At 42.8% G+C, this 21,748-nt stretch overlaps 1 protein-coding gene across 2 annotated transcripts in view; it reads right to left on the bottom strand.

Moving 5' to 3' along the window:
- The window catches only part of TMCO4 (transmembrane and coiled-coil domains 4), a 47,368-nt gene that overhangs the window by 11,999 nt on the left and 13,621 nt on the right, over positions 1 to 21,748 (bottom strand). For both annotated transcript variants that reach the window (XM_050714918.1, XM_035557655.2), the window contains 8 exons: positions 17,459 to 17,556; positions 16,456 to 16,599; positions 15,830 to 15,949; positions 13,939 to 14,103; positions 13,259 to 13,395; positions 11,013 to 11,097; positions 7,068 to 7,185; positions 3,950 to 4,067 (listed from right to left, as the gene is read on the bottom strand). In XM_050714918.1, coding sequence (XP_050570875.1) covers positions 3,950 to 4,067; positions 7,068 to 7,185; positions 11,013 to 11,097; positions 13,259 to 13,395; positions 13,939 to 14,103; positions 15,830 to 15,949; positions 16,456 to 16,599; positions 17,459 to 17,556 — 985 coding nt within the window. The remainder of the gene's footprint in view (positions 1 to 3,949; positions 4,068 to 7,067; positions 7,186 to 11,012; positions 11,098 to 13,258; positions 13,396 to 13,938; positions 14,104 to 15,829; positions 15,950 to 16,455; positions 16,600 to 17,458; positions 17,557 to 21,748) is intronic.

Here is a 21,748-nt window from a genome sequence, read left to right as displayed (position 1 = left end):
TTTTGGAAAGAGAGATCAGTTATTCTTGGTTTTTGTTGTTTTTTTTTTAATTGTTGTTATAAAGAGAGCTACTCCAGTGTCCAGTTACAGCAGCAAAGAAAAGAACAGGCAGAAAGCTTTTGAGGTAGCTCACATTTAAGAAGCAAAAGTGTGCTGGGTATGTATGATACTGATTACTCTAAAAATGAGCTCTGCTCTTCTCCTTCCACTGTGCTGAGATGCGTCAGGAGAACATGGCTGTGAAGTACAGCAGCATGTTTTGCTGCTATGCACCGTTACAGCAACTGCTCAAGAGAGAAAAAAAAGTGCTCATGTCTTCGGTCTGTGAGTCGTATAAAACCCAGAGCTGGCTTGCCACGTGTTTCTGGAGGGGTTTACTCTCAGGTGGTGTTTTTGTGTTGCCTTTGTAGGAATTTATGAGCACCAGCATCAGGTAGGCAGCTGCCATCCGGACCACGTGTGGATGAAAATTACAAACAGGAGAACTGAGCTGCCAACATGCTCTCTACCAGTTTTCCAGCCGTGCATTCCTACTCCCCCCAAGCTTGCAGGTTCATCCCTAGCTCCTGCTGCAGTGAAACTGCCCAGAGAAACGTAAGCACCCGTTCTTGACTTGTGAGCCTCTGTGGAAATGCTCCGCCTGAAGCGATGACTCTGAGCATTTCTGCAATATTCAAATGTTAATGCAAAATGTAATCCACAACATCCCACTTGAACAAACAGCAATCTAATACACTACAGCTCAATTACTTCCTCGGTCTTTGTAACAGGTGCTGTCAAATAAATCTACTGAATAAATCAGTCCCATTGTAACCACCAGGAAAGCTTTCATAACTGCATTTGCTGAGTGGGAGGACATTTTTCTCTCAGTTTTTTTTTACTGACAGTCAGATAAAAAACATACTAATCAAGAGAGATGTGCAATAAATGCCTTGGAAGTGAAGTCCTGTTTATACCGAGGTCTCTTAGCCCACCGCTCATTCGAAGGCTCTGATGCTACCACAGCAAAGAGAACCGAGCCCTTTGGGTCCTGTCCATTTTTCACCATGGATGAACTGCAAGATGTCGAAAATACTGAAGCTGTTTGTGTAATATTTTCACACTCAGCACTTTTGCATTATCTGTGCTTTATATTCCTAGCACTGCTTGTTATTTCTCATCCCTGGCTGAGTTTCAGTGGGACCCAAAAGGCTCCATCCCCGCAGATGTCCCTGCTGGAGGTCCCAGCAGATGAGTGGCTGTGCACCTCCTCTTTGCAGGCGCACCCAGGTCCTCTGCAGAGTCCCAAGGTGGTCTGCGAGGGCTGGTGACAGATACAGCAATGAAGGAATGACAGATAAGCTCACCCCGGTGCCTTCCCATCGTGTTGAGAAGCAGGCAATTAAGTCTCATCATTATTGTTCTTCAAAAGCAGCGAGAGCTTAATTGAAAAGCAATCCTGTTTTTTCAGATGCTTAATTTCCACTGAAGCTGAGAATCAGCTGTAGTTTTCTGGTGATCTCAGGATGCAGCAGAGACCTCTGCAATCCCTTCAACAAGCCAAAGCTCAATGAGAAACTCGTATAGGGACATGGTAAAGCAATGGGTTCTGCTGGGTTACCCCATAGCAGCAGGCACTCACAGGGTAATACTTTTCAAGCAACACCAAGCACCTGAGTCTCTGCATCACTTCAGGACCCTTATACCGAATCAGATGCACGTTTTGGGTTCCAAAACTTTCCAAATAAGCCATTTAAACTCAAGGAAACTCCGAATATTTTTATGGAACTTAGAAAAAGTCAAAAACAGGCTTTACTGGAAAGTTTAACCCTACAGGGACCTTTTAATACTCTGTACTTGAGACATTACAGTCCATTTCTCTGAATCATTCACCAGAATGACAAGTCTACTGCAAGGCAGGTATCTAATCTACCTGTGAAAAGAAGTATATATATTACATCGCGTATATGATGATTCCCCCTCCCGTTATCTATATTTTGTAGAAAAGGCAGTGGGATGTTCTCTGACAGGCAGGATACTGGGCTTGATGGATATTGGTCTGAATTACTGCAGATGTCTTATGTTTTGTCTCCTTTACCAGAAAAGAGTTTTTTTTCAGTAAAGGGTCTCATATTCTTCAGCAATTGTTTTATCAAAAATATCTGTCTATATTTCTATTATGCTGCTGCACTGTATTTGCAGTAAAATCCATTTTTGCTTTCTTGCCACTGTTTATGTAGTGCCCCTGAGTATTTCCTTCCCCCTTCTTGCTCTCCCTTTTCACTTTTAAAATGTTCATCAGAATGCACCGCATTTCTTTTCATAAAGCTCCATGCTCTGGAAAATGGAACAAGAGAATAACAACTACTTAATATAGGTGTTCCCTGCCGCAGAAGTTGCTTTTTTCTTCTCCCGGTGCTTTGCAGTAAGATTAAACAAGGGGAAGTGTCAGCTCTTTCTGAAATGAGAACAGTCTGTTGGCATCATGCAGCACAAACACAGATGCACAACACAAGATAAGCAGATAGCAGCTCTGCAACCGTTATTCCTTTAGCTGAAATGTAAATACTTTTCCTTTGGGGAAAAAATGGAGAGGCTGCTACGAGCCAGGCAGGCTCAGATCTGCAGGACTTCAGGGGGGGTTCGAAGTTCAGGAAGCTGAATGTCAACAGCAAGAGGGTCTCTGAAGAGAATTCAGAGAGAAGAGGGTAACGTGGACTAACCTGACAGGGAATGTCACCCTACCGCCATCACCACTTGAATTCTTCTGCCATTTTTCTTTTAATGCCATCAACAGATGTCACTGCTTGCAAGCCATGACAACTCCAGGGACAGTGAAAAGATGATTGTGGAAGCCCGCAGAAATGCTAACCAAGAAAATCCAGTAAAATGCAAAGATACAGGGACAGCTACAGTGCTGGACCACTTTTAAAGATCCTCTACTACATCACTTCCTTTTGGGAAGTCTCTATTTTGGTCTGTGAAGTCTGTATTTTATCGGTACAGCATTAAGCCCTGTGTTTTCTGGCAAGGGCTGTACATAGCTCAGTTATAATGAATGAAACGAGCTGGTAACAGTTGGGTATTTATAGGCTCAGCAGGCTGATGCTCCAAAAAATCTGAAAGCATTTCAAAGTGCCTTTGGCTCCAGAGCAACACTGACAGTCCTACCAGCCTGTGGGGACATTCAGGAAGGGTCACAGCAGGAAGAATGACCATGGAAGTACCCTAAGCTTTCTGCTGAGCGCCTTCCAGGCCAGTTTGCAGAGAGTGAAAAATAAACTGAATCATTAAGATATGGAAAAACAAGATTGCACATCCAAGATTCTTGTGAATATGAATACAGAAGCCAGGTTCTGCATGATTTGCTCTCGAAGAGCTCACTCATGAGTAATGATGAGGCACTGAGCTCACCAGTTTGCTTAAGATAATCGAGTCGAATATTGCTAATCATTAAAGACACCAGATAGCTTTGAGGAAGCTAAGTGTCTATCACGCATACAGGTGAAACAGGCGAAACGCTTCCTGCTTCCTGAAAACCTACACTCCAAAACCCAGCAGCCCCGCAACGTAGCAAAGCAGCCACTGATACCGCAGAGCCCTGTGCCTACAGGCAGGTTCCTGCACCACAGTGTCAATGTGGCCCAGGGGACCAAGGTACGAGGGCTATGAACCTGCCCCCGCATGAACTCCAACGGCACTGAAGGCGCCACCCAGATAAGACTGCAGGTTTCACCTGCTCTGCGGTCATGTGTTTGCGTTACACGTTTCCCAGCTGCCGATCCTACCTACCTGCCAACCCAAGACAGCAAGGCCTTTTTTTTGGAGAATAATGATCTTTTCCGTCTCCGCTATGAAATATCTCAGAACAAAAAAAGAGAATCCAACAGCAAAGGCAAATTCTAGCTAGTTACGGTGCTGTAAGTGAAGCACAGATGGAAAAACTGAGACTAAACCATGTTCTACTTACTACAGACGAGAGGTCCATGTTTACCATCCTCCTGTCGTCTAAGTCGACTGGCTGGAGGCCGGCAACATTGAGCTGGACGGAGGAGGTTCTGTACACAAAGCCCAGCAGCCAGTCCCCCCTAGGAGCAGAGCAGAAGAAGAGCATGAATAAACGCTGGTGCTAAACCCGACACAACACATGCTCGCTCAGAGCACGGGGAGAACAGAGGGGAGAACACAGATTCCTGGGACATAACAATGTAAATCTTAGTTTAATCCTGATGCATGGCAGTAGTTTCATTACATTCGGTGGGTTTACGAACCTGACCCTTCTATTTATTTCTGTATCAGCCTGGAGACTGCAATACATTCACCTGTTTAATCTTTTTAATAGGTAGAGGTTCTCCAGCCCGTAGAGAGCTGTGAACGTGGTGCGGCCTACGATGCCAATATTGCTGACAGAAATGTCAACAATGAAGCCCCTCGGAGTGCTCCTGATTTATAGGTACCGTACAAATACATAGCTTCAATGACAAAACTAGAGGAGTCTGTGCCCACTGTAAAGCACTGCCGTAAATCACCGGGACAGTTGCAGGGTAGACTCCAGCATGACGAGAGGAGGTGATACATCCTTTGGAAATCCATAATCTGTTCTCCTGTGCAGAACAGCCTAAAACCCAGACACTTAAATACCTCTACAGTCTGCAGAGCAGATTTAAGCTGGATGTGAGTGGTATGTGTACTCTGTGACGGCAGCAGATGAAATGCACCCGCACAAGAGACTGTTTCTGGCTGCTCTTGCTCACTCCAAAATGGTCTGCGCTAAAAGGTGTGGGTCAATTTTGCACGGAGCTCTGCAAAATCCCTGCGACACATCCACACTGCATCGGAGTCACTTTTTGATCCATTACCCCACTGCTACTGAGGCACGGGTTCCTTGAAAAGCTCGCTGAGTCTTAACTACCAGTTTAGTTAAGGTTTTCCCCTAGGAATTTGTAATCCTGCTGCAAAATTGAGTGGGACAACCCTGACAGCTGGCTTTCACTCCCCAGGTACTTTCAGATTTCAAAGCTGAAGGAGATGAACTACAGTGGACTCAAGCTCAACAAATTGTGCCCAAATCTGACCTTGCAGGAGGATTATTCAATGTAATTCATCTGACCTAAATACAGTTACTCCTGAAGTGACAGAACGAGGGCAAAATTTATATAAGCAAGAGACAGGAGAATGAGATGGAGGTGGGGCTTTACCAAGAAAGGTTTGTAGAATCCCCCTCTCATATCTAACATCCCCGCACAAACTCTGTCTCTCGGTTACCTCCTCTAGCTGCCCCTCATGCTGAGGATCTTTCAAATTCAGCAGTTGAGGGCAAAGCAGAGAACTAACGTAGAATTTTTCCTGGCAGTCTCCTCACCTGCTTTCTTCCTATTTGTGAGCAGCAAGCTGCATTTTCTGCAGCATTTTTTCATTCAACATTCAAGCCAGGGGCTAGCCAAAGCAAAGAGACTAACAAACTGCTGCACGTGCAAAGGCACAAATACACACGGTGTATTATTCCAACAGCACCTGCAGGCTTTGAAACTATAACAAGACAATTTCTTTTATATTTTAGAAAATGGAGAACATGGAGCTTTTTGCACTGAAATTGACACTTGTGTAACACAGGGAGGAGCAATATTCCCCAGGGCAAATTCAGTTATATGCAACAGTTGCTATCATTTATGGCTTCTTGGAGGAACACAGAACCATTCCTAAGTCCCAGTCACTAACAGACAGGAGGCAGCAATTGCTTTTTCCCTGTGTCACGTGAAGAAAGACTGTAACTGGTGTGCACATCCGGCACCCATAAAAACTCCTGTGATCCAAAAAAGACAAAAGCAACATTATTCGGATGTTTCAGCAACATTATTCAGATGTTTCATTATTTCAGATGGGATTAATGATTTTTTTTGTTTCATTTTTGAATGCTTTTAAATCCTTTTATTTAATTCTTTCTTGTAAATTAATACGCTATTTCAGATGCACAGTAACACAGTAATTTCTCATCTTATACACATGTAAGACATACGTGTGTGTGTATGGAAAGTACCAACAGCATTTGCAACTGTCCTTGATCTCTGGGTTTGTGGCTTTATAAGCTGTTTTTACTCACAGTTACATGTTCTTTGCTAATCGTCTTGCCTGGTTATTTCTCAATTTATTTTCCCATGCTCTTGGTCTTCCCTGCTTCATTCCTTCCTTTTCATTTCCCTCTTCTAATTGTGCTGGTAAGCAATGTTCTTGTCACAATTCTCTTCCAATACAGCCATTAGATTTGGTACTGTCACTCGAATTAATAGCTTTTGCGCGATTGCTTCAGCTGCTTCTGGCCTCTGAAATTCCCTCTTCTCAGCCAGCAGCTCTCACAGCTCTGCACAGCAGTTGTCTGCACAGTTTTAAAAGGCTGACTTTTAGTTTCAAGGTAACCTTTCTATTCTTTCACACCTGTAGTAAATTTGCAATGGGTATTCTAGTTGTACCTCCTTTGTAAGTAAAATATCTTGTTCATGTGGGCTATCTTGACCAGAAACTGAGTCTAGATAGAAAAACTCTTCGGTTTGCTCGAGCTCCTTCCCTTGCACGGCAATTTTCACATCTTGTTCTCCATGAGCACCACCTAATGAATTGTACCTCAAAACTTTAACAGATTTCAATTCACTTTCTTTATTTTTAACTGTCAGTGAACTTACCGGCTGCATTTGTAGACCCTTACATAAAGGTGAGATTTAAGGGGGCAATAGAATACGTCAAATTATTCACACAAACACATTGACCCAGCTTCAAACTGCCACAGCGATATAATGCTGCCACAGCGTGAACAGGACCTATGTATCGATAACCAGCATAACTGTGCAGCACAAAGTCAAAAGCTGGATACAAAACAGCCTCAAACTGTCTCCTGAAGGCTGTCATCTCCAATTAATCTGACGGAGAGACCTCTGGAGGGAAGAGACTGGCACCGGTGTCTCTGGCACTACCGAATCAATGCACTCACCAGCTGAACAAACATTCACTTACAGAACGTTTAAAAGGGATAAATGCACAAAACCGTTTCAAAGTGACACTAGCATAAGGAAGCAGGGGACTGTGCATGTACTGACCTGCAGTAACCATTTATGATCCTGCCCGACACCACTTTTGTGAGAGCTTTCCAGTACTTGGCTTCACCTTCCACTGGAGCTCCCAGTAAGACCACATCTTCAATGATCCCCTGGGAGTCTATCAAGGTGAAAACAGAACAGGTCAGATTTAGAAGATGGATCAGAGAATACACTTTACACATACATGAAGGAATGGTATATTCCGAAGTGCACTACAGAAAAACCACCATTTCTGTGGTTTAAAGACAGAAGCAATGAAAAGGAAGATCTTAAGCAACATTTTAGCTAAGCATTAAGTGTCTGCAGTTCCAGCTGTAATCAGTAAATGTGAAAACTAGAGACCCTGAGACAGTGAAAGGAACTGGGATGATGGCAAGAGGGAGAAGTGGCCTGGCCTCTGTCCAGACAGAGGTAGTTCAAGCAGCAATATGGGAAGTTTCTTCCACCGACCTATTGATCTGGGTTTGTGTAAAGCTGAACTATCACATTTTGAAATTGGTGAAAGGGACTGACATTCTACATAATGAGAGTATGTTATAAATGAAGCACAATAAACTCTTCCCACGGCCAGTCCTTAGAGCTGAGCGCATGAAAAACATCACCTGTACTTGCAACAGAAACTCCCCCAAATTCCAAATGTTGGACGATCTACCAAACTGGTTTGATTTTCTTGAAGAATACTTTAACCCTAATACCCAGGGCACAATTTGCTGAAAAGGTACGTTGACTTGCAAGCATAATAAATCTTCCTCTCCTATCAGACAGCTGCAGCTGGGAAATTTCAGTAGAAATGACTGAATGCAAAATATTGGGCAGCTCTGCTACAGACCTGAATTAAAATTTAAATATTAATGAGCTCCTACACGGCAACTCTTGTCATCTCAGGACAACAAGAGACAGTCTCAGTCTAGCTGCCATTCAGACGGTATGTGGGGCTTTACTTAGGTCTTTTTTAGTTACACTTATGTGTAGATATGGGCTTAAAGACAGGGAAAGAAACTCTTAAACAATACTTTTTATATATATATATTCATAACCCTTCTTTGTAAAGATACATCAAGCACCTGGTGCCATAGCAGTTAAATGAAACTCACAGCACTACAGTCTCCAGAATCTCACGTGCATGCCATGCCAAATCAATACTCTCCAGCTGTGGGAGACCTGCATTGACAAGGTGTGAGCTGAACCATTTTCAGGCTGGTGTCTGCGGTTTGCAAAATAATATGCTGGAATTTATGGGGAAGGGAAAGTGAGAGTGTACCACGTCAAGCTATGATGGAGAGGTGGTGCCTGGCTAGCCTTTTTAAATGGAGATCAGTTGGTTTCTTTTCCCTAATAGCAGTAAAGACGTAGCACTCGCTGCAGCGCCTGCCTCTTTCTCTGTGCAATGTAAATCCCAGCACCTGACAGCAATCCAAAAGAGCTCTTGTGCTATTATTTCTTATTGCAAAGCAAATTTTGCACAAATCGAGAAAACAGCAGAGAGCAAATCAGTTTTGTTAGTGCAATCTGTGAGCAATAAAGTCCTGTTTCTGTAATTATGGGCAACAAAAAAGAAGCCCAGAGCCTTGCAAACAGGGAGCTTGTTCCAACCAATGTACCAAATTCCATGGCCACAGTGTGAGCCAACTATATAAACGAATAGCTAATTCATCAGGATCCTGAACATTTGGGCAAGGTATTGGAAGCTTTTGTTTCTCCAGTCCTGCGTACAGCTTATTTCTTGCTCAGACCAAAAAATGTTCAGCCTTAGCTGAAAAATACCCATTTTCTTTGAATTTTGACGGAGGGGGACAGAAACCTGACAACAGATCACTAGCCTACATAGTTACAGGCACACTAGATAAATTAAATGTATTTCACAGTTTGCAAATCTTTATACTGATGAGGAAAAACAAAGTCTGCTTAAGCAGGAAAACGAAAAAAAAAGCAATTACCAATGGGCAAAGATTACTGACTCATATTTGTCCAGAAAAGTTGTGGAAGATCCAAGCTACCCCAGAGGCTATAAACAGTCTTCAGGAGCTGGGCTTTCCTGTGCCTTTAGGGTACAAAGCACTGGGCAAAGAGGAAAGCATCTCATCAGGTTAGTCCTCACTGGATAGAGAGCAAGAGTGGAACTGGGCCTCTCCCTGGGCGTTGGATCCAGTGCCAAGAAAAGTGTTTGATGGCAGAGTTTGGCAGCAGTAACGGTGATATCTAACCACAGCAGAAGACAATAACCTAGTGGCATTATTAAACAAATACATAATGTGTGACACCTCACTTAAGCACAGTTTGGCTTTGAGGTTCTCCATTTCTGCTTGTAAGAGGCATTATCAGTTTTCATTAATTTACGCTTCTCATTTCCTAAAATGCACAGGGATCACAATGAACAAATCCGACCAATGACCTTCCCCTGCAGCGATGTGTCTCTGACAGGGGTCATTACTGCATCTTGTACTATTTTCTGGAACCTACTAAGCTCTGGCTTCCAAAGTCAGTTGTGATAAAGGATCCCAAAGGTCATTTAGTTGCGTTGCAGAAGAGCATATTCTTTTAACAAACTTGGAATTTCTGCCATGGTGTTTCACTGAATAATCCACGATTAGTTGTTTGTCCTCAGAAATGCCACTGCTATCTGGACACATAAGGCCTGCGTGGCTAAGCCTTGCCGCTCTTTTGTAGGGGACATCCGAGTCCAAACCCATATCGGTCTCAGATGTTCCAAGTCTCAGCTTTATTCCTTCTGTGGCTCGCACTAAAATGTGCATGTGAAGAAAGCCTTGGCAAACTGCACTGAACATGCTGCTTTTCATCTCACATACAGCTCAGCTTTCATCATTCAATTAAGAAACTGAAAAAATAGCGTACAGTGGGGAGCTGCTACGACACACAATTAACAATGCTTAGATTGCTCAGCAGCCAACCTTAAAGACCCCATCCGATTTCCTTTCAAGTGTTCATCAGCTTTGGCCCCACGTTATTACAGCGAGACAACAGACCATGAAAGAAAAGCCTGAAAATATCTCAGCCCCTGCCATTCTTAAGACACAAAAGAGTAGGTCTAGGGCCAGATTAGGATCTAGCTTCTGCCTTCGGTGTAACTCCATTAGGATCGTTCTGGATTTGATTTGATTTAGTCTGAGAACAGAATTCCTGTAGTTGAGGACTTCCACCTTAAACCAGAAGTTAAGTTCTGGTATACAGCTCTCAACAGAAAAAGTGCTGACCTTCTCTGTCCTCACTTGACTTTATTCCCACCTTCCCGGACTTTATTGAACATTTTTTTTCATAAAGCTCCTTATTTATTAGATTTTCTGTGAGGGTGAACAGTTAATAAATTAAATGAGCTACGTAGCGGGGAAGGCGGGCTACACATGCACACTCACTACTGACTCAACTCCAAGACGCAATTTATATCAACTGATCATAATGATTTTATTCTTTTTCTAAATCAAAAATAGAATGTATTAATAAACAGAACCACAACGGGTAATAAATTGACAGATGGTTTTATACTTGACTTTGGGTGAAAATTACCATGAAAATAGCAGATGACAGCGGTATTTCAAAGACTTAAATGGAAGGGAGGACTCATGGAATCAGATACAACAGATACAGAGAGCTGCCAATAAAGGCAAAGCATCCTCTGCCAAGATCACAGCGGCTGTGGGCAGCTCACAGACTGATCTGGGAGTCCAATGGCACAAAATGTCAAGGTTGTTGTTTGCAGACTGGTGCCCAAACCATGCTGTCAACCGCACTGGAAGACAGCGTATTTAACCTACTGAGCTGGTGGATCTGACAGAAAAAAAAATGGTTCCAAATGCATTTCACAACTAGTTTTTTTAGGTTTCTGTTTGATCCTAAAAAAAATCAAGCTCTCTTCCAGAAGAATTTTTCCTGTTGGAAGAAAAACTTCTGTACGGAAAATGAAGAAAAGGATTAAAAGGTGAAGTTTACCTTTTTCTTGAGCCATCTCCTGCAGACAGAAATAAATGACTCTGGCACCCAGACTAAAGCCAATCAGTGTGACAGGTCTCTTGCCCTAGGAACAAAGGGAAGGAGGAAAGGCCATCACATACTGTGCTAGACCAAGAAAGAGTCTGGCCACGGGATCCCTGAGACCCTGACGTGCAAAGCTTCTGCTTGTGCTTTTAAATGTGAGCAATTCTGTCAATTGCAAAGGGATTATCTATCCCTAAAGTTTTGCACAGTTCCATATTCAGAGCACCTGTGTATTCTGTATTTTTTGATACTCTGAAAATCAATTGAAAGAACCCAGTGACAAGACGTTACTCAAACAGAAACGAACCAGACACTCACTGTTTTGAAATTTCCAAATGAAGTCTAATTCAAGAAGTAAAATGTTTCTGGAAATGTTTTGATAAGCAGAAAGAGAAGCTGTAATAGAAAAATATCGGTCCCCTCTAGATTTGAGACTGAATTGCAGCAGCACTGTGTGGCTGTCATAAAAATGATGTGCAGAGAGCTTTTATTTTGAATAGCCTAATAAGATTTTCTTTAAGATCAAAGAGAATTTAATCTCAACAACAATGAAAAATGGTCTTTGTATTAACCAGGGAGCAGGTGTGATGTCTAGGACTCCCTAGACATCACGCTAACTAGTTGTAGATTCTGCAGCACGCTGAAATGTGTGTTTTCACAAAAGCTAATGCTTAAAAGGCAGTAACAAAAGCCACCAGGAAAACAAAGGGCTTGTATGAAATAAAGTTTATTGCCTTTCCCATGATTGTATTTTTATGAGATATTAAGTTTGTTTCTACTCTGCTGCTTCACATTGTTATTTATGACATGCAGCTCTAGGGCCACAGCTCCCACAGGGCTCCCCTATAACACATCCCGGACTGGCGTGGCTGTGCGACTAACACGGGGCCAGCAGAAAACAGCTTTCCCCTCCATGCCAGTGATAGCCCAGCACATAACGGCAGGCTTTTGGGGGGCAGAAATGGCTTTTGCAAACCTTCTCAGGGAGGCTTCTCAGGTCTGTCACTTCTTTCAGGTACCAGCCCACTCCACTTGTCTGTTTGGGGTATTTTATTTCACCTCTAGTTCAAGCCTGCATCCCATTTGGACACATTTCTTCTTCCTTGACAAGTCTTTAAGGCCCTGCCGCTCTCCTTCCCTCCCTTTGCAGTTTGTGAATGCCCTCTGCTTTCCTCTCTCTCATTTTAGCTCATATCCTGCCTTTTGTTTCACAGGCTTCCAACAGAAGCACAGAATTACTCACCATAATTGTGCCTGTGCACCTACAAAGTACTTCTTGAATCGCCTGAAGGGCAACATCCATGTGAATCTGTGCTCATAGCCGCTTTCACGTTGGTGCTTCACAACTGCAGCAATGCAGGGAAGTGCAAGTGCATTTACCGTAATGGGTCAGTATGTGCTGCCTTTGCTTGTGTGCCTGATAAAAAGACTGCGAGCTACTGAGATCCCTTCCCCATTACTTCCCCACTTTAATTCATCCCAAGAGAAGAGAGCTGTCAGAAAGTAGAAACATCCAGCTCTTCTCCTTCTATTTCAAAGGATTCTGTTTGCTACCTTTCAGTGCTGGATTTTCCTCCTTAACTTCGTTTGCAAGAATACTACACGGGCATTGTCATAATTATTCCACAATTAAGTCTAATGAAAGCCTGTGTAGATAGAGCTTTGGATCAATAAAAGTAGAGAGAAGCTGGATTCTTCTATTAGATTATTCTATGTGTGTTCTGGTATCATTTAGACAAAAACACGGCTCATGTTGCATCTGATGCTAAAAAGTATTCTCTTATACTGTTTTGCTGTGCCTCTTAATTCTCAGTGAATACTTTTAACACTCTGTATTCTCCTTTCACCTATCCTTACTTCTGTTCTCAGATTTTTCACTAGGTGAGTCGCCCGGCTGTTCTGTGACATGCTTAAGCTATTTATCAGTTATGGCCTGGATCTCTCCTTCATTTAGGAAAGCTATGGGTTAAATGGAACTAATCTTAGCAGGAATTCTCTGATTAACTTGGGACCTACTACTTTTCCTCACTGAAACGGATATATACTGGTCACCTTCACGCATCATTTTTTTCATTTTATGAATAATTTTCTTCTCCCAGGAAAGGTAATATTTGATAGTGGATTAGCATCACTATAAAACCTCCTCCCCGTGGGCCAGATCCCCTCCAGACATTATTCCTGGATAACTGCTAGACAATTACCTGCTGTCGACTGAGCAGTATATGTGCTAGGTGTTTGCCTACTTCAGCAGACCGATGGAGACACACTCCCCAGGGATTGTCGATGACACTGGCAACAGTCAAGAGTGAAGTTGGCCAAGTCAAGGCCGTGACAATACCTGCAACACACAAAGCAAACAGCGCCGCACAGTCACAGACCTGGGCTGCTCTTAGGAAATGTAAAAGGCAAGACAGTTCACTGAAGTTAAAAGCTAAACCTAGGACCTTTTGTTATTTTCAGTTCTTCTTTCTCAAGAGGTGATCTGAGAAATGTTTTGCTAGACTAAAGATAAGAAAGAATTTGATGTTCCGATATTGAGGCAAACAGACTCTATACATGAATGTAACTTGGATGTTTGAAAGGTTTATGTAAAGCACTAAAACAAAGGGCAATAATATAGAGAAATAAACATAGACACACGTAAAGAAAGGTGTTTCCAACTGTAATTTTAAAAGACCAAGTCAATGACACAGAGGCAGAGCAATCCAGGAAAAATTATAGGTGTGGCAGAGAAGGTTCTCAGGCGATTTTTGCAGGGCGATGCCAATATTGCCAAAGGAAATGCCTTCCCAGATATCCTCTTTGTTTAGGAAAACTACTTTAAATAAACACCAATAGTGAAACTGCACAAGAGCAGACGTGATACGATTCAGGTCCATACCTGACAAGACAGTAAATTTTAGGGCTTCTTGTGCCATCATATTAACAAACCCATTCAGCAGGGAATCTAAGGCGTTGCCAAGCTCCATCAAGTACTTGGATTCCCAGGCCAGACAATACTGCTCACTCGACTGCAGCAGGCTGCTCCACGGTGCTGTGAAGCTCCCTGAGAAAAGTCACAAACATGGAATTCATGTTCAGAGAAAACACAACAATGGTTGACTCCTGGCAAGATGAATACAATAAAGAGTGAGAAAAGAACCTGCAGAGCACTGGAATGTACTGTGATACTCAGGAATCATATTTAAAAATACTGTTAGATTTCAACTCCTTTTTTTCCACTATTTTACAATAAATTTTGGCTTTGTGAATAATCCCACAGCTTTAGCTGCCTTGGCATAGGCTTCAGTATGGACAGAGATACTGCGTTCAGACTTAGACTTTGTGACCTGTTCAATTATCTCAGAGACTGCCAAGGCAGATGGGCATTAATACTAATTATGTCAGGTATTAAGGACATTCGTCCTATCATCAGACATCAGGCCAAGTCCTGCAGCTCCATCTTCTCATGCAGACCAAAGGAATGCCTGTCACGACAGATGAAGTGCTGAATGGCTGCATGGACTGAGTCCAGAAACATGGAAAACAAGTGCGATCTTTTCAAAATCTACCACAGAGCATCTTCCAAGCACTTTCGTTAGGCGGGCAAGGATTGTATTAATGGCTCGGTCTGAAAAGAAGTAATCTGCATTTGCAGATCTAGACTGCAATTATTTTTATTTTGCCATCTAACTTAGCCTCTCTGGTTTACTTTTTTTTTCCCTCCAGAGGCTAATCAAAAGTAGTGCCTGAATATTTGAGAAAGAATGGATAATTTGCATTGTGCGAGTCTAATTTTTGCCTGAAAGAACAATTTTTAAGCCACGCTCTCTCCTGTTCATCTTAGTTAACTAGACCCCTTCCCAAATCGTTCCTTCTCCAAACAATGCACGGCAAGTTGAAGAAGCTGCTGACCAAAGTGGCATGCGTGAGCCCCGTGCCAGATCTCACGACAATACTCTGTCAGGTTTGTGGACATACAAATAGGCAGCTGGTGAGAGGTCAAAAATCACAATGTGTTCTGTAAAAATCCTGTCCTCAATCCCTCTGTGTTAAAGAGCCATGCAAGTGTGTAAATAGACAGGCACAGCCGTAAGGAAGAAAACGGATAACAATTTTAGTTTTGTTCTTTTTAAAACATTATAGCAGATTGCTTCTTATGGAAGAAGAATGCATGTCATTTGTAATTCCCTTTTAAGGGCAAACAGACACCAAAATGCTCCTGAAGTTTGTAAACTCGTTTTTATAACAGTGCCTGGGAGCCCTCCAACCCCAATGTTTTGGATCCCTGGCAAGAAGACAATGAGAAAAGCAAAAGCACCGTACTGCAAAGTGAAAATAACCTTACTCTGACAGCAAGCTGCAATCCAGCAAGCAACAGGACAGACATTAATGATATCCAATGTTAATTATGATGCTTCTGAATAAATTGGCAGCTGTTCAGTCAGGTTGCTGAGCAGAGCAGACAGGTGACACACTTTATATGACAAGCTATACTAGAAACTAAAACACTACAAACTTTTCAAGGCTGTCTGTAAGTTCACTTCCTTAGTGTTCTGCTTAAGGGGATTTACTCGACACAACTTTCTTGCCAATAAACTCATTAGATTCCAAGAAAACAACATTTTCTGTTAATTCCTGGAGGATAAACATAAGGTCTCTGAGGTAGGTGAGACACTTAGTACTAGTGGTGGAAGTCATCAGCCCCAATCAGACCCTTCCTAACAAAATCAGACAAGATTTACTAACAGAAACAATCCAGGCTCCTCTCCATTTCTTCATCTCGCTCTTACCATATTTGCCAGCGCACAGCCATCCAGTAATCGCTATGGTGATATGAAGCTGCTTTCCTTCAGTAAGTGGGAGGAATTCAAATTCTTCTATGGCGCCCACACGCTTCTTCATCTTGTATCCTACGCACAACAAGACAGAAACAGAAATCTCGGAAATCGCACAGCAAGGACGGACTCTGCTAACAGTAGAAGTTGATAGGAGATTACTTGGGTCTTGGATAGGGTTTTTTCCTTTACAAAGCCCTCAGCAAGACCATGCATTACTTGCTTTGGAGCCAACATGATCCTTCTGAGCTTATGTGATCTGTGCGAATCCCAGCAGAAGGCTTTTTATGCTGCAGACCAGACATCAGCTGTAACAGCCACTGCTCTTCATAGCAGCATCTTTCTAATCCAGAGCAGGAAGCTTTCATTTCTTTCACTTAGCTGCATATCAAATACTATTTCCTGGCTTGGTCATCAAGGGCTACACAGTGTCTTAGGCAGCCTTGAAATAAAAGTCAGTTCAAAGTTGTCAGATCACACTTTGAATCGCTTCCCTTGCTCGTCAGAGCAGTCATTAGCTCTGCATTTTAGAACACGATCCTGTGCCCCAGTAGCTGAGCAACATGCAGTCACTCTCTTACCAGTAAGGCCAGCTCCAGCGGCTCCAAAAAGGGATGCCATGACAGCAATTCCAGCAGTTGAACCTAAAGCAGCTGCCCCTGCACTTCCAATAACAGTAGCAGCTCCAGCAGCAACCAGAGGGGCAGCAAGACCCCCTGTCAAGCCTGAAGAGGGAACAAGTGAGATCACCAGTCTAGTACCACGTACCAAAAACAAGCAGTCATTTCCCTGTGCTGCCTGAGTACTGCTAATGCTACCGAGAGTATAAATGGTGGCCTATTTTGCATCACCAATAAAGGGGGCTTTCTGAGACCACCCCCAGGCCCTGAATCTCTGCACTGACTGACTTCAGTAAATATGAAGAATAATTTAAAAGTGAAAGGAAGAATGGGTAAGCTATGCCCTACTTGCTTAGGACACACTGATGTAGTCATGTATTACTCTGAATTTGGAGTTGAAGATGTAATCATTTTATAACACAGGAGTATAAGAGGGGAAAGCCTCTTTTAAGGATGACAACCTCAGTTTAGTATTTTCCCCAGCTGACAACTTAGTTTTGTGATTTTACTTCATGGTGTGTACAAACCAATGCTCCTTAACAAGCCAGCTCTGAGTGAGCTAGAGCGCGTCCCAGAAAAACATCGTCTGAAATTCTCAGTCTCCTCTTTAGCATCTTTACACTGACCCTGCACCATGCACTGAGAAGTGCTCCATCAAAGCCAACGGGTTTTCACTAGAATGACTTTTTCAGCTAATTCTTTCAGTTTTCTTTTTGTGTGGCTGAAGATACTTCCCATGCCTTTGAGTATTTTTTGGGTTTGGTTTTGTTTTGTTTTGTATCTGAAGTGACATACTACCTTTAGACTGGCAAAGAAAAGTACTGAACGCTTCAAAATTACAGCCTGGACTAAGAGGTATGTTGGCTTCTGTTGCTAAATGTGCAAGTCAGAACCCCCCTCCCTGCCCCTAGTGCTGCACATGCAATTCGGGAGCAAGCCTCTGAAATGCCCAGAGCAGCCTCACCGATCACTGTTCCACCCCCGACGGTTGCCAAGCCGATCAGCAGGTATCTCTTCAGCTTCTTTCTTCTTTCCTTCTTTTTTCTTGAAACTTCTGCAGTTCTGCAAGGGAATTAGAAGCACAAAAGCCGATGAAAAAGCCTGACAGTTAACAATGCTGCATCAAAATCTGCTTATATTCTTCTCAACGTCATTTTCCTACTGGGAACAGTAAAAAGTACCACGCAGGTGTGGACTGGGATAACACATCCAGATTTATGAGGATGGACAGAAAGCCACAGATTTAAATTGAAACAACTGAATTGCTTAGTAAAGCTAACAGATGTTACTTACTCAGAAAACACTTCCTAATAGGAGTGAAGCTTGTAAAAAAAAAGAAACAAAGTCAGAAACATTTCAATAACTATATACTGCCTCTGTGTCTTAAAACCTATTGCTGTTCTTAGAAGATGAAAACCAGTTTTGCATTATGCAGTTAATTCTGTGTGTCTAATGGAGAAGAACTGGTTCCTACATATGTGATCTATTGGCAGACTGCATTGGAGAGACTTTCACCTCTAGGCTGCAGACAACCTGCCAGGCTAATTTGACCCCTTTTAACTAGTTATTAGTTGTGAGATGCTTCAAAATCTGGTCAGACTGAAGGCATGCATCCAGAAAGAAGGCAAACAGTGAAAGCTGATGGGTTCAGCTCAAGACTTCTGCATTCAGGGAAAGAGCCTGACAAAAAGGAATGGTCTGCTGCTACCGGAGAGGGGGATTCCAGATCCTGCACCCTCCAGATCCTCCCAGACACAGGTCTGTTTCTAAGAATTCAGGGCTGCAAAAAAAAAGACATTTGGTCTGATTATGCACAAATTACTGTAACAAAGATGCTAACCTTTCTGATCACTGCGCCGTGCAGTTTGCAGTGCACTGCCCAGTGCCAGCGAGGGATTCCCTACTGCCAGCAGGAGCAGCGTGTTCCTCCTGAACCACACTAGTCACATGCCAATATTTACCACGTCAAGCCCCATCCCCACTGCACTCTGTCAGCATGTGCAGGAGCAAGATTTTACCTTGGGGACAAACAGCAGGGATGCTAAGAGTGGGTTATCTCAGAGCAGCACTGATGCAGATTGGACATCACTGGGGCGATCTGCAGAACAGACACAAGGCAGTTCTTCACTCCTTCATTTATCATTAAAGTCACAGGCTGCTCCTGCCGAAAGCTCACCCAGTACACAGCTGCGTGACAGTACGATGGGAACTGCTTGATGTTCATTAAAAGAAAACCCTGAGTGCAGACAGGACTTTGAGCAGCAGTTGTGATATCACCAAGCCAGAAGGTAACTGCCACGACTGCCAGTTCTCACTTTTTAGGGCACAGCCCGCAAATCAGTTCCTTGAGGCTGTGAGCGTATTGGATCAGGGCTGGATGCAAGTACAGCAGGTTAAATAACGTCTGTGTCATGTCAATCCTACACCATTGTATGTAGACCTTTGGCACTGATCAGATATTCCTAAATGAAAGCAACTCTGCAAATGTAAATGATTACTGTTGTAATCACCTATGCACCGATAACATTTTTTTTCTAATGGTGCAGTTCTGTGAAGCTTTCTGTTTTGGGTTGAGCAACAGAGCATCAAGAAATCTACATAAAATCCACCATGACTTTTACTCCTTATATTATATACCACACTTGCCCTAGAGACCCTATTACAGAGATGAAGTAAATTCTTCTTCCCTCTGACTGGTGCAGCTCTCCAATACACCTGGGACCATTCTGCTGAACACTGAAGGCCACTGTCACTAGACCTAAGAGCTGCTGTGTTTGATCTGGACTAAAGGCCAGATTCTCCGACTGTTCATAAACAAACCAAACAATGTTAGTATAAAAAAAATAATTAGAATTTGGCCCTGAATTCCCTGTCACATTAGAGGACATAAAGCACATAAGAGGACATAAAAAAGCATCCACCTTCTCCTTTTAGGAGCAAGAACTAAAATTAAATTAGGCTAAAACCATGAGAAAGCCAAGCGGAAGTAGGACAAGTTGTTTCTAGTACTAAAGAGAATAGGGGTAATTTGTGCTAACAAACAACGAGACAGAAGCAAGTTATTTTTCAACAGCATTCTTGATATTCAGCCGCTCTCTAATTACACATCACAATATAATAATATGGTAGATATTAAGCACAGTCATTAGTTCATTTGTCTGTGTGCATTTAAGGTACACTTTAACAAGCTTATCAGAAACAGGTAAATAAACCTAAAAGGAACAAATCACTTATTAGGCACTACTTTCTCCTTCTCTCCTCTGTCTTTGGTTTATCTCTTACAAGAAATACTTTCAATTTCAGAGGAAAGTGTGAGAAACAGAAGATACTGGAATAAATTGTTTACAGAGCGAGTTTCATTCCAGCCTGCTTACGCAGTGGTTAATCTGGGCCTTGAAACATGAGAATTTATCTTGCTTCCAAACTTGGATATTTTCTCTCTTAATCCTAACCTAATTGTGGATTTTCATTATCTATATAATTGCCTAATCCTTCCTGGAACCCTCTAAGCGCTCTGTAATTTTGATAAAGACAATTTTAGACGAGTCCCAAACAATACGCAGCTTTGTAAAACACAGCAGGAGGAGAAAGAAGCACAGTGGGTGAAATCCCTGCATTGCCAAAGTCAATGGCAGAATTTCTACTGCCTTGCATGGCACGGAGATTTTGTCTCTACAGTGATCCCCCAGAAAACACCGTGCGTTACCTCCACTCGCACATTTTGCAGTTGCAAACAGAGCTGTCTGCAGAGAACAACAGTGCAGCCTGCAGTGGCTTACATCTTTTGCAATTTGTGTATAACCAAGTGCACTTTCTGTGACTCCATGGTCAAACCAGGATTTGGATACGCACTCATCTGTGCATGCAGTCACCAGTCTGAACGCCTGGCTTTGGAAAAAATTCCTTCTGGAGTTCTTCAGACAGGTGCTGCTGATACCTAAGTTGGCAATATCCAGCAGTTTCCGTTACACACAGTCATTCTTCAGCTTTTGTAGTCAATGGGTAGCCTTGGGCTGCAAATAGTAAGATCAAGAGAGCTGAAACGTGGCTAACCTGCATTTAGCTGCAATTTGGAACAATTTGGGTTACGCTCATAGAAAGACAGTTTGCAGTATGTCCTGGCTGAAGACAGTAAGCAAACCTACACGGAACTTTTACCTGGCATTGCTCTCTGTACATAACCGCTGCCAACTGCTTGTGACAGTCGCTTTCCTAACAGCTTCTGCGTTATAGTTGTCACTTGATTACCAGGCTCCTTTTCTCCACTATGGCCATTCACTGCCTCTTCTGATACTTCTCTGCCCTCACTGATCTTGGATTTGCAGCTTCTTGCCTGAACCACAGACCATGTTTTGGGAAACATTATAGGTAGGATTACAGATCATTTTCCAGTGATGAAAATCAGCACGAGTATAAGTTAGCAAGCAACTGGTATCCTATTTTCCAGTTTCTCACAGAACTGTGTACAAAAGAGGGGTTCATACCTGCAAGTCAGAACAAGTTTGGCACCAGTAAGATGGATTTAAGTGTTTGGAGCATTGTCCTAGAGACTAGCATACTGAACATGTAACTCCGCACCTGCTGGGCCACAGGCCAACCTGTCCACAGTAGCAAAGGCAAGAGCAAAAGCTTCTGTTACAAGTATCAATAAAAAATGCCTAAGCAGAAGGTGCCAAAAACCTGCTTGGTAGTTACTGCTATTCCAAAACCTCTGGCAGTGGATGGTCAGAGCTGGAAGGATACTAAGCAGAGTTGCCGTATACCCCTCCGCCCCAAATCTGTGAGGTCAAAGCAGCGATGAGGTTATATTCCCTTTCCTTTCCCAATTGTGCCCTAACTCTAAAACAAACAAAGGGTCATCACTGCCCTACAAATCTCAGCCCTGTGCTAGTTTTAGTACTGCAACAATGAATGTGTCTGCACTGCAGTCTTGGGCTGCTCTCATTGTGAAGGTTTTATTTTCCTGCTTTTATCTAACAGTTATTTCCATGGCTGCAAGGTGGGCCTCTAAACAAAGAGCAAGGTTGAAATCTATGGCTTTTACCACACCAGGCAAGCACAAAAGCCACCAAGCTAGCTACAGCATTTAAAAGCCACACTCGTAAATACGCAGTGCAGTTTTGCAGTCACTCCTGCCACTATCAGACAAAGTGCTATCTTTTGGGGCTGCACGACAGTCCATTTCAGGAGCCACAGTCCAGATGACAAAGAATTAGGTACTAGAGCACCATTTTAGCAAATGCCGCCCCACCCT

Source organism: Cygnus atratus, chromosome 21, assembly GCF_013377495.2.
Source record: "Cygnus atratus isolate AKBS03 ecotype Queensland, Australia chromosome 21, CAtr_DNAZoo_HiC_assembly, whole genome shotgun sequence".
Classification (NCBI taxonomy): Eukaryota; Metazoa; Chordata; class Aves; order Anseriformes; family Anatidae; genus Cygnus; species Cygnus atratus.
Note: the sequence above shows the minus strand (reverse complement) of the source record. Positions and strands in the feature narration are given on the sequence as shown.